Below are 12,360 nucleotides of genomic sequence, written 5' to 3' on the forward strand. Positions count from 1 at the left end.
CAAGAAACACGTGCGAATCAATACCTAACCACCACCGACTCCAAATCATTTAGACAGTGTCAGCCGTCAGTGATGGTGCTCCTAAGACCTGGAGCAAACATTTGGCTTAAAACCAGTCCAGTGGTTGTTCATAACAGAAAGGGTGATGTCACTCCTCTACAATGTAGACTGCCTGGTTCTTTGACAGAGAACGGCATTTAGGGACTGCAGCTTTGCAGATTTACTGTCACTACTAATAGTGACAACAACTTCACTGTGCATGAGACCAAGTACACAATCTGCTCTCTGTGGTACTAGTCAGTGTCCCAATTTGTATAATAGGGATTTAGGAATTATATAATAGATAAATATCAAGTGTAAAGCTTACAGGTTATATAATAAAAATCCAGATATAAAACAATAATATAATACAAACATTGTAATATTGTCAGCTGATCTGAAGGAAACAAGACTTGAGAATACTGATACCATTCTGTGGAAAAGGATGATTTATGCACCATTCATCTTAAGTGACATCATTGTCCCTGTACAGTGACCTCTTTTTAAAAATGTTATCTTTTAGGCCACATTCTCTCTCTCTTTTTCAAAATGTTATCTTTTAGGCCACATTCTCTCTCTCTTTTTCAAAATGTTATCTTTTAGGCCACATTCTCTCTGTCTCTGTGTGTGGGTGTGCTGCCCAAAGAATCCTGCTGAGTGATCTGACCCTTTCATGTCACCCCTGATCCTTTTAAGACCAGAGGATCCACTGAGCCAGCTTAAGCCGGGGTTTAGTGACTCTACGAAGGACCATCCGTGCCACAGGGCCAACACTGAGGCTGATGCTAACACCTGGGCTGAAACTAGTTCTAGCTCTGACCAATGACGACTTGCTACCATGGTGGCTAGCGATGACTCAGAAACACATTTCTGCTCTGCTAACAGTATGAGGTCATTCATTTTGCAGGAGTGCAGTGCGGTGAACTGGTGCCAGTCTATCACACTGTTACCATATTAGCCCTGGCTACATTAATATTTCAAACAATGGCTCGGCTGGTGCTGGTGGAAAGAACATGTAAGAGGTGAGAAGGTTTATACTCACAATTACAGGAATGGTGGACGCTCTGCATAAGATCTGCTTGACAAGGCGGTATCTGTCATACAGGGGCTTCATGATTTGCCTCTCACTCTTGGTGACCTTGAGTTAAAGACAGGGAGAGAGAGAGAGAGCTTTATTAAATTACAGCTGTCTTGATGGATCTAGTGTACCTCTCATATTAATATACTGCAAGATGACAGCCTGACCTAGATTCCCTCCATCCCGTTCAAAGAGATCTCTGCTTGTGAGGCACGTGCAGTTAAAACTACCCCCCCTGAACATTCTGTCCCCAACAGAGGTCACTCACAGGGCAGATGCCCTTGTGCTGATCTTTTGCATGAGCTTCGGAACCACCATGGAACTGCTCTGGACTTGATGGTAGCAATTATTTCAATTAGACTCAATGCTATAAGACTTCGTTGGGTTTCAAGCTCTGTTAGAATTGCCATCGAAACTGCCATCAGAACTGTGCTGTTGTCAAGTCCACCATGTTCCTTGTTTATAGCTCTAATTCATTTTAGGCAGGCTGGTCTTAAACACTTGACAAAAACAAAAACAAAAACAAACACTTGAGACAATGCTAGTGATGTAAACCCTGCAGAAGGGAAAGTAAATACAGCAGCTATGTGGGAACCTAATGACAGAATTGGGGCCGCTGGTTGAAGCTCCCAGCAGGGAGAGTGGGTGTGGAATCCCAAACAGACACGATCCCTCACCCCCTCAGACAGCCAACTCCGTGGGATTACTTGGCCCGCCAACACTAAACTGGGTCACGCTGGGTGAGAGGCTGACTGTAATGCACTCGGCAAAAAAAGGAGGGCAGCGAATCACAGATGACCACTTACTGAGGGGGTATGAATCGTTGGTAATGCAGACACAACACACATACACTCGGACATACTTACCGGTCTCCCATGGATGCTCTCGTAGTATAGCAGGGCTTTCTGGAGGGCGACTTTCTCTGCGGCAATCTGTTCACGAGTCATGTCCTGTATGGTCACACAGACACAAGGTTGCTTTGCTGACCACTGTGCACCTAATTCATGAGCTTTGCTCCAATAAGTACTCTGTGATTATTTCTCAAGATAAACTTAATGATTGGTGGAGAAGAAGCGTGTGGGACCCGTGACCGTACCTTGACGTCCTCTGGACGGCCCATCTCCAGCCGCTTCTCCTCCAGCTTGGCCATCACCGTCTCCAGGGTGGTCTCCACGGGCGGCTTGGGGGCCTTGGCCTCGGGGGGCTTCTTCTCCAGCTGGGAGCCGAAGCTCTTGGGCAGGGTGTTGCTCCGCTGGCGCGGGAGAGGGGTCAGGTCCTCTTCCGACTTCAGCAGCTTGTGCTCTGAGGGACCAAGAAGAGGAAACAATAAACAAACCCCATTTTCACACGGTCAGGAAGACGTCAGGAAAGGAAAACACCCAAGTTGGATTTAGTCCCTGGTGGTGCGACTTTCCCTAATGCACCCTCACCCATTTTTTATGAATGAGGAATTAGACTGATAACAATGACGTCTCATAGAGTTGTGTTGATTTGTTGGTTGAACAAATGTCATGAGAATTGGATTAACATGGTTTACAACATGCTAATCACTCTAATAATGCTAATCGTTTTCCCCTTCCTCTTTGGCTGCTTTCTGGACTCTCTCCAGGTATTTACCTTTCAGGTCTTTGCTCAGCTTGGCCAGTTCATTCATCCATCTCAGTACTTCTGGGGTGCCAGCTTTGTCACCATGAGAGGGCTGTGGGCGAAAACAACCAAGTAAACAATAACATCACCTTGCCCACATTACACAGGGTATGCGATAATTGGCAGCCATTTTGTAATCTGTTCACAGTTCAAATATTTGGCTCACCCTATATTTGCGTTCCTCTTCAAACCGCTCCTCGAATTTGCGAATCTTCCTTTTCAGGCTGTGAATCTTCTTTGAAAGCTGAGCTGAGGTCAGCTCTTCACGGTCATCATCACACGAGCCAAGAGATGAACTTCTCCTCCGACTAGTAGGTGAAAAATAGAAAGACCGATAAATAAGACTCATGTATTCCAACTATCTCCTAGTACTCATGGAAAAGTCCAGGCTCTGATATTCCCACTCACCTGACAAAGGAATGTGCGTTGGGAGGCGAGGGGGGAACCTCTGTGTCGTCCAGGTACTGCTGGCAGTGGCCGTAGGCGTAAAAGCGCGGCGAGACCATGGGGTCGCTGTCTTCCTCCAAGAGCTGTCGGATAAGTCTGCCTCCAGCGTGGGGCGAAAGGCGAGCCTCCTCACGGTCCATGTTTTCCCTCTGCCAGGATGAGTATGCTGGCACTGGGTCTGCACACACAGACACACACACACACACATTACACCTCATGCTGAGTTTAAAAGGAATCTACTGCAATCTGCATCTAGGTCACTTGAAGGCTGAGCAAACAAACCAAATGGCAAGGAAAAAAGCACTGTATTGCAACAGTGCTAACGTGCATGAACTCTGTTATGTTCTCCAGTCCCACAAACGCGAGATGCGAGTCGCTCAGATGTGCTCCGGTGAGATGGGTGTTCCACTCTACTGATGCTTCGCACATCATCACGCATGACAGAGCAGCACTTAGATGAGAGGCGTGAGTATAGCATGACAGAGGATCGCGGGCAGACACGCGAGGCACAGGCGTGGACTGTGGAACTTGGCATGACTGTGCGCTTAGTCAAAGCAAACATCTTTATCTGGTGCCCGGCCGGTAACAGAGAGCTGGCCAACGATATTGCAAGGCCACACTGACCAGGGAGAGGGGCAGAGCAAACACTGTCTGCTGCTGACTCTGGTGTATTCAGAGCCAACCACTCCACGTGTACATGTTTGTGCATGTGCATGTGCGTGTGTGTGCATGTGTGTGTGTGTGTGTGTGCCTTGTGTGTGTTGTGTGCGTGTGCGTGTGTGCGTGTGTGTGAGCGTGTGTGTGTGAGTATATTTATTACTGAGTGTGATGTTTTGCTACTGTTATATTCAGGGTTCTAAATTAACACCCGCCAACCCGCCAAATGCGGGTTAAAATTCATTTTGGCGGGTGTTAATAATAAACTTACTAGCCAGTTTGGCTGGTGATGCATGAGGCATTACATGCATGATACATAAGGCTCTGTTCTCGGCCATATATCCCCCGGCAGTACTTCCTACATTTCCCATGACCACTGTGCCGTAATGCTACGTCGGCTGCACGCAGTTTGCAGTGAAACAAGCGCGAGAGACCATGGAAACGAACGGATTGTCTACCAGAAAACACAAGCAATTAGAAGAACGAACGGAGCCAGAGCAGGGAGCATAGACTGAAAGAGGAGGGAGTTAGCCAGTAAAGTAAAGTAAAAAGTACCTAACACATGTACATAACCCAAATACATAATGCATTACGAAATATTAACGCAATTAACGCATTGTGTTTACCTATTTCCTTTGTGGGGGGCTGATGTCACGGAGACCGCAAAACCTGAAGCAGCAAGATCGTTTTAAAGGGACACCAGGCAACGTTTGTGTGTTAATTAATCATCTTCGTAAGTCGGTATATGGTAAAATGACTCATTACGGGGCGAAAAAAGGCTCTCTCGCCCGCCCCTACTGCCTGTAGGAAGAATATCCCACTTGCAAGTTCGGTGTATCCTACCCGCCGACCGAAGCAGGATCAGTTTACAGCACAGAGGCAGGCTAACGAAACGCTAGAGATTGTTGCAAACGTGTATAATGGCAGAGCCAGCGAAGAAGCAGCTAAAACCCTTGACGGAAGACGCAAAGAAAAGGAAAAGAGCTATACTCCATTTAATTGAGAATGCGTCTGAGTGTGCAGGAGAGGGAGAGAAAACGAGTGGCACGTTCTAGCTGGCTTGTCATTGTTGATGATAATTGATATCTCCTTTTTATTAAGTTTAAACTAAATGCGGCAGTGGTTGGGACAGACTTATGGGGGCGAGAATAGGAATGAAGCAGGGGATGAGGATATCGACACAGAAGATAGAGATCCCAAACATGAAATGAAGTGTTTGCACTTTCTGTGTATATTTTGTGGTATGTATTCATGCCAACAATGTTAAAAATTACCAAATGCATTCAGTGACACTCATCTCATAAACTCATAATTCTCTTATTTTCACCGGGAAAAAATTGGCTAATTGAAATTCTGATTGGCTAGTAACTTTAGAAAGTTACCAGCCACATTGGCTGGTGATCAAAAAAGTTAATTTAGAACATCTTACGGTTACCGTACTCCTTCTACTTCGATGACCCTCTCTGATCACAGTGAAGCATCGGAATATTCCTCCCCGCCACACCTGTCCCCCAAGACCCTCCAACAAGGCCATGACAATGAGTAGGCTACATTTCCACGGGCCACTGACAGATGTTCCTCTGGCCAAAGGCAACTGGTGGCGATTACGACTGCCAGTGAAAATAACCCCAGCATATGCCTGTAGGGATCCAGCTGCTGTTAATATCCTCACCGAGGGGGCATTTTGATTGCATCTGCCACTGGATGATGGGGGAGGCAGGAGTGTCAGGAGCAGAGGTCTTAGACGGGTTAGCCCACACAAAGACAGTTATCTAAGCGGGGGGGGGGTCACACAGCTGCTTTACTGTTCATTTTGTGTACTCTGTGCTTTGTGTATTATCACTAGCAGAGCTGACTGCACTGGACAAGGCACAAGAGTGGAGGCCTAGAGAGAGAGAGCAACTGTAGGGCCTGAAATTAGGCATATTCGATCTACGTAATAACAGAGCCCGTCTACGGAGAGCCTGGCCACTCCGTATTAAGTCCCATTGTACCGAATTTTGGTTGCAGTTCCACCAGATTTCCACTGGGGGCGATCGCCATGAGTGCAGAATGAATGGGAGTCAATGGATCTAGACGGCTAAACTTGTTTCTTTCACCTGATTGTCGTTGACAAATCTCAGATTTGATTATAGTTTGTATAACTTCAACATGGGTTATAGGTCAAAAGTTGAATGAACGAGTACTTATGTCCTTTTGATTTCTTACAGTTTGGGTCGTTGTTGCCCATAACATGCTAGCATTGTGCTAATAAGTGACATCATTGACACGTTTGAAAGGCTTTTTAGAACAATTAAGTGACTTTAAAAATATATAATAATACTACACCAAGTGTATTTTCTTTGCCTCCCCTTTCGAATACAATATTCAAATTACTTGAAAAAAAATTATATCCCGAGAAAAGTGGATTTTAAGGGGTACAGCTCCATAGACCTCCATGCATTCTGCACTCGTTGACGAGCGCCCTCATGTGGAACCACAGAAGGAACTGCAACCAGTTCAGAAACCGGAAGTTTTCCGAGAGTGTCAGTTCTCCCCTTATTAGACATTCTCTGGTTATCTCCCTTCAGTGCGTTAGCTTCCCTTCAACCGGACATGCTAAACATTCTTCTTACGGGAACCTAACGTTACGTACGAGGTAGTCGAGTCTTGTTTTGCCTTTTATTGTTTATGTAGATAACACAGAAGCTAAAATATCGGCACATGATATATGTTATATGAAGTTATGGGAGTTCAAAAAAATCCTAAATGACTGGGCGTTCTATGGGGTTAGCAGAGAGTTGATAACCACCGCTACATCGATGCTTCTACTTCCGGGAATTCGCCTGCCCCCTTGGTAATAACCCTATGGTAATAACGTTCGCAGCGGCCATTTTGTTGATATAGAAAATGCATAGGTAGGTATATTTAATGCAGCTGTCAATTGACAAGCGCGACAGCGCCAGTATTATCGCTGTAGGCTATTTATTTATTTGTACAAAATGTTACGTGATGGTAGGCCTATGTTGTGCAATAGGCTAGCCGTTCTAACAACAGCAATACAGGCCGTTCTAACAACAAAGCCCTAGTGTCACCCACTGTCAGAAACATACCTGTCAACTTTTTTTCCAGCTGTCTTCCTGTTATTTTCCCGTAAAATGTCCCATATTTTATTACTCTCATTACATATAGCCCCATCGAACTTGTGCGTCTCTGTACTGTTGTCCTTTTGCTACCCCCTGCCCTTCCAGCGAAAAGATGTTTTTAAAGCATCGTTTTGCTTGCCTGAACTGAAGGCGACCTTAAGGTGATCAGAACAGTGTGGGAGAGAGCATTTGACGCCAAACTTTAAGCAAAGTTTAGACCTAGCTTCACACCTCGTTTAGTTAGTGCAGTAGTTTTGTAGTACGAATTCCTGCTCTCACCAGAGGGATTGCAACAGAAAGACGAATGTTGAAATTTCCCTGTAATTTAAATGAGCAAACCGGAAAATCTCCCTTATTTTCAATGCTCAATGTTGACAGCTATAGTATGGTCAGAAAACGAGAAGAAAATGACTGAGGAGTTGAGTCAGCGTAGGAGAGACTTGTGGCTAGATAGGATAAACAGGCTAAACTTACAGCCAACTCCTCACATCCATCGCCATTATTATATTTGTATTAGGCTATTAATACTATATTAATAAGTTAAATACGTTTTAGACAGTACAAACAGCAGACAGCTGCCCCTATGCAATATGCGGAGACATCAGCAGTAGCCTGATGTGGTCGCCTACCGTAGATTACTCTTTGGACGTATTGCATTTAGCATTGCTAGGTAGGCAATGTTAGCCAAAGTTTTACAGTAGCCAAGGCTAATATTTTTTTATTGATGGTGCGCCCTTGTCAGCTCGTCGGCTATGCACGGCAAGTGGCAAATAATAGGAACAAACTCAGCGGAGAAAGATATCAGTAGATAATTCTGATTTGTATAGTGTTTTGTTCACTTGGATTTTGGAAATGTAGAGAAATATGTTAGCCTTTTCTGCCTCCAGAACATTGCATCATAGATCCCCCTGTAGCCTAGAAGTTATCAGACAAGAACGATCACTGGCTAACCCACTTTAAACTACTTTAGCAAAGTCCTTGGGTGCAGGTTGTGAGCAACAGGCAAACGCAAGATACAATTGCAGTCCAATGAGATGCAACTTTATTCTCTGCTATAATGGCAATGTTAGACGACGTCGTTGGTGGAACAAATATAAGTTCACCGACCTTGACTCAGGCGGCTTGAAAGCCTTCCCCTTCAGCGGCGATGTGTGCCGAGGTACAAGACAGTTGGGCTATAAATAAATATCGGGGTAATTTCTACAGCTGACAATAATGACGGATCTTTACTTAATGCTATTGGGTCTATTAGATATGGGTCCATAAGTTTATCTACTTAGAATTCACGAGATGAAGCCGTTACTGTGCTCTGTTCAACTCAAATCTACACGCTACAGGCGATTGTCACATAGAATAGCCTATTGAACTGGAACGTCATATCAACAATATGGCCGCGGCTGTGTTTGCGAATAAGCCCTTATAGGGTGAAAGGTTATGGTGAAGGAGTGGGAACTGGAGCCTGTCACTGTCCGATAGTGGGACAACACTGTTCCGTGCCGTGGTCAACTTGTTGTTTATGCTCCATTCCTATAGCGCTGAATGGTGGTCTGCGGCACGTAGTTCTCACCCAAGCTGAGGGATCATGAGAAACACGCCCAGCCAGTCCGGCCACGTGAAGCACAACGCCATGGCTCCAGCACACGTCCCACACGTAACGCACATACTTGGCTCCCTGCAGGCAGAGGGTTTAGTTGGCCTGGAGGAATACTTATGGGGAAACTGACAGTACAGCAATCAAGAGGCCTCTCAGAGGTGTCAGGGCCATTATGAAGGCACATGTCAATGCATGTTGGGTACAGGCAAACAAACCACTCATTCAACATGCAAAGCATTGAAGTCCTGCTAATGGATAGAAACTCCACAATGGATGCAAGCGTATTGGCTGTAAAATGCCACCTTAGCGGGGATGCAGGGCCTCTTTTAATGAAGGCCAGTCTGTTGCTCTGTGGCAACACTCCATAAAGGGCCCATCATTCTGCCCAGCCTTTGGAAAGTGAAAAGGTTGCCAGTGTGTTTAATTTGGGTCTGTAACGTGACAGATCGGCATGCTTCATGATGTTGCCGTGCAGAATGAAATGTCATGGGGGGGGGGGGGGGGGTCTTCAAGCAGCTAACAGCCCTCTGGAACAGCCACTTACCCTCATAGTAACACTGCTGGAAGAAGCTTTTGAAATCAAGGAAAGGAGCACTAAAGAACGGCGAATCTAGCAGAGGTGGAGAAAGCAAATAGGGAGAAAAGGAGAGAAAAAAAAACAAGATGAGCATCTATGAGGAGAGAACAAATGACAAGAAGAAGAGAGAAGAGGAGAGAGAGAAGAGAGGACAGGAAAGGGAGCGAGAGAGGAAGGTTAGAGAGGACAGGAAAGAGAGCAAGAGAGGAAGGTAAGAGAGGACAGGAAAGAGGGCGAGAGAGGAAGGTTAGAGAGGACAGGAAAGAGAGCAAGAGAGGAAGGTAAGAGAGGACAGGAAAGAGAGCAAGAGAGGAAGGTTTGAGAGGACAGGAAAGAGAGAGAGAGAGAGGAAGGTAAGAGAGGACAGGAAAGAGAGCAAGAGAGGAAGGTTTGAGAGGACACGAAAGAGAGCAAGAGAGGAAGGTAAGAGAGGACAGGAAAGAGAGAGAGAGGAAGGTAAGAGAGGACAGGAAAAAGAGAGAGAGAGGAAGGTAAGAGAGGGGAGGGTAAATGAGAGGTGTAAATCTGGGATTTGGGCTCTGCCATGGGTGCCTGTCTGCCTGGCGGCAGGAAGGAGAGGAGAGCTATGCAGTGCGCTGGCATGGGCACCTGTCGCTCTTGATAAACAGCTTTGGCAGCGCCATGACTGGGGCAAAGGTTCCTCATCTAACCTCTTCTCACACTCACACACACACACACACACACACACACTCAGACACACACACACACACATACAAACACGCACACACACACACAAACACACACGTGCACACTTCAGTATTCTCATAATGAACTCTGTGAAGGTGTAATGATTTACTTATGAAGGTTTGTTTTACGCCGTCCTCAACAAGACTTTAAGGACATGGCATCTCAGGGTGGCTCATCAGGGTGATCACTGGTCTGGATCTCATGAGATCTGTGAGCGCACAGGAGGCTGTGGAAGCAAGCAGAACACCTGCCACCTTGCCCAATCCAAAGTGGAGGACACCTGCCACCTTGCCCAATCCAAAGTGGAGGACTCCTGCCACCTTGCCCAATCCAAAGTGGAGGACTCCTGCCACCTTGCCCAATCCAAAGTGGAGGACTCCTGCCACTGTGCAGATTATCACTCAAAACTGTCAAATACCACAGAAGACTATCAAAGGCAACCACTGCCAACCTTTGAGACCACTGAGAGACAGTTATAGTCATGAGTGTATCAGCAGGGACAAAAAGAGCAAAAAGAGCTTACGCGTATTGACAGACATTCTTAGGGGCTTCATTACAGGATTACGACTATGATATTGATTTCCCTGTGAAGGTAGAGAGACCTTTGGAGACAATCCTCTCATTTGGCAATGGAGACATGTAAAAAATCCATCTCCTCTTTATCAACTCTGCATTTGTGAAAGCACACAAACCACAAAAAAAGGAAATGCACTCCCAGTTTCCAGATGACTTGCTAGGGAGATCTGTCCATGTGGTGTAGGGGAACAGAATGCATTAGTCATTATTTGATGAAGCTCTCATTTCTGTGTACCAAAGGGCAGTTGTGTACAGCTTTGTACAGCTCTGACCACGAGAGGGAGCTAGTCTGTGATGGGGCATAAAGATGTCTGGGATTTATGGGCTTCAACAAACAGGCAACAGACAGCCCTTGGAGGTGCCAACTGAGGGCTGAGCCTCTGATGAGAGGAGGAGGGTGTGTGTGTGTGTGTGGGAGGACAAGTGGTGATAAATGTTGGCACATCTGCGCTGCCAAACCATGACTGCCAAGTTGGGAAATGGCGTTACTTTAAAAAAGACAGGCATACCTACACCCACCTTCATACAAAGTGGTACACAAACACACAGGCAAGACACACTATGGCTTTGGCTAGATTCACGTTACCAAGGTCACCAAGCAAGGGGCTGGCATGTTTGTGCAAGTCTGCTGATCTGCAAGTGCCAAGCCTGGAAGATGTAGCCCCGTGAAGGTGAGCGCAGACCAGCCCACCGCCCACTCACACTGGAGGCCCCATCAGCCCCAGCACCTCCTCCTGCTGCTGGGCTCCACCACACTGCTCTCCACATACAGTATGACTAGCAGCCAACTCCTGGACACTCTGCTGCCCTCTGGTTAAATGGCCACTGATCACAGGCGATGGATATCCACGCCAAGGGCTGAGGCTCTGAGCCAGAGGCAGGGCACAAATGTTACTTTTTTATCCCACAGACACTAATTGCATCCTTTCCCAGCAAACATTAAACTTTTTTTTCCCCATGGAACATGTATTGGTAATAAATAAGTAATGGGAGGATTTCTGATTATATTTTTTGCAACAAAAAAAATCAAACTAAAAGAACAAAGAACATTAACACTGCGTTGGTAAAGAGACTGATTGTACAACTGAACAGTTAACAATGTGAAACCATGCACATGAAACAGAGCCACCCTTTAAATCCTCCCAGCATGTCTGGTGTGTTTCACCTCTGGGAAGACACAACAAGCTGAGAGGTTTGAAAAGCAGCCCTGTCCACTTGTTGACTATTCACACTTGAGATATCTCTGAGTAATCATTAGCTCTACAACGCAACAGTCTCCAAACAGTAGTGACAGCTGAGCAATTAAAAATGTTTCTCTCACAAATGAGAAAAAAAAAAAACTGATCCAGATTTTCCTGTTATTCCACCATTTGGGGTTGAGGATCTCAAAAACATAATAGGCCGTCAGACACGTACCATCCCTTGTGTGCAGTAAAACAAAAACAGGCTGGTCGAAAAGAAGCATGCTTCTGTGCTTCCCTTTCCCTTGCATGGAGCAACAACTCAAGTCGATGCAGCGAGCAGCCTCGCAGCTGCCACCCATGTGCTTCCAAACCCACCCCACAGAGCACGGGAAGAGACAGAGAGGAAGAGTGCAGGAAAGAGAGAGAGCAGAGAAAGAGAAAAGAGGGGGGAGAGAGAGAGAGAGAGAGAGAAGCCTACTCACCTCCCCAGTTGTTGTCCTCAGTGAGGGAGGAGAGGTCCAGACGAGGCACGTCCTCACAGCCCTCTCCAGGGTCCGAGCCACTGAGAGCCTCCTGGATCTTCATGGCAGGCGTCTGTGGTGAGTGTTTCCACACAGTCGAGAGAATAAAGGGAGAAGACGGGATAAACAGAAATTAGAGGAGAGTGGGGGCTGCGTGCTCCTTAAGTTCTCCCATGCACTGTCTGTGCCTGCCTGGCTCCTCCCCTC

The 12,360-nt window shown here is 46.3% G+C and overlaps 1 protein-coding gene across 5 annotated transcripts in view; it reads right to left on the reverse strand.

Annotated features, from left to right (window-relative positions):
• fam13a (family with sequence similarity 13 member A) overlaps positions 1-12,360 on the reverse strand; it is a 62,173-nt gene that overhangs the window by 3,235 nt on the left and 46,578 nt on the right. For 3 of the 5 annotated variants that reach the window (XM_076294938.1, XM_076294937.1, XM_076294940.1), the window contains 8 exons: positions 12,115-12,226; positions 9,132-9,197; positions 3,173-3,389; positions 2,931-3,072; positions 2,735-2,816; positions 2,214-2,419; positions 1,984-2,067; positions 1,082-1,177 (listed from right to left, as the gene is read on the reverse strand). In XM_076294938.1, coding sequence (XP_076151053.1) covers positions 1,082-1,177; positions 1,984-2,067; positions 2,214-2,419; positions 2,735-2,816; positions 2,931-3,072; positions 3,173-3,389; positions 9,132-9,197; positions 12,115-12,226 — 1,005 coding nt within the window. The remainder of the gene's footprint in view (positions 1-1,081; positions 1,178-1,983; positions 2,068-2,213; positions 2,420-2,734; positions 2,817-2,930; positions 3,073-3,172; positions 3,390-9,131; positions 9,198-12,114; positions 12,227-12,360) is intronic. The other 2 variants (XM_076294939.1, XM_076294941.1) reach the window with 1 other exon arrangement.

This window comes from Alosa pseudoharengus, unplaced genomic scaffold (genome assembly GCF_046254945.1).
Source record: "Alosa pseudoharengus isolate Yale_2024_CS ecotype anadromous, Long Island Sound unplaced genomic scaffold, YU_APseudo_1.1 YU_APseudo_1.1_scf_2, whole genome shotgun sequence".
NCBI lineage: Eukaryota > Metazoa > Chordata > Actinopteri > Clupeiformes > Clupeidae > Alosa > Alosa pseudoharengus.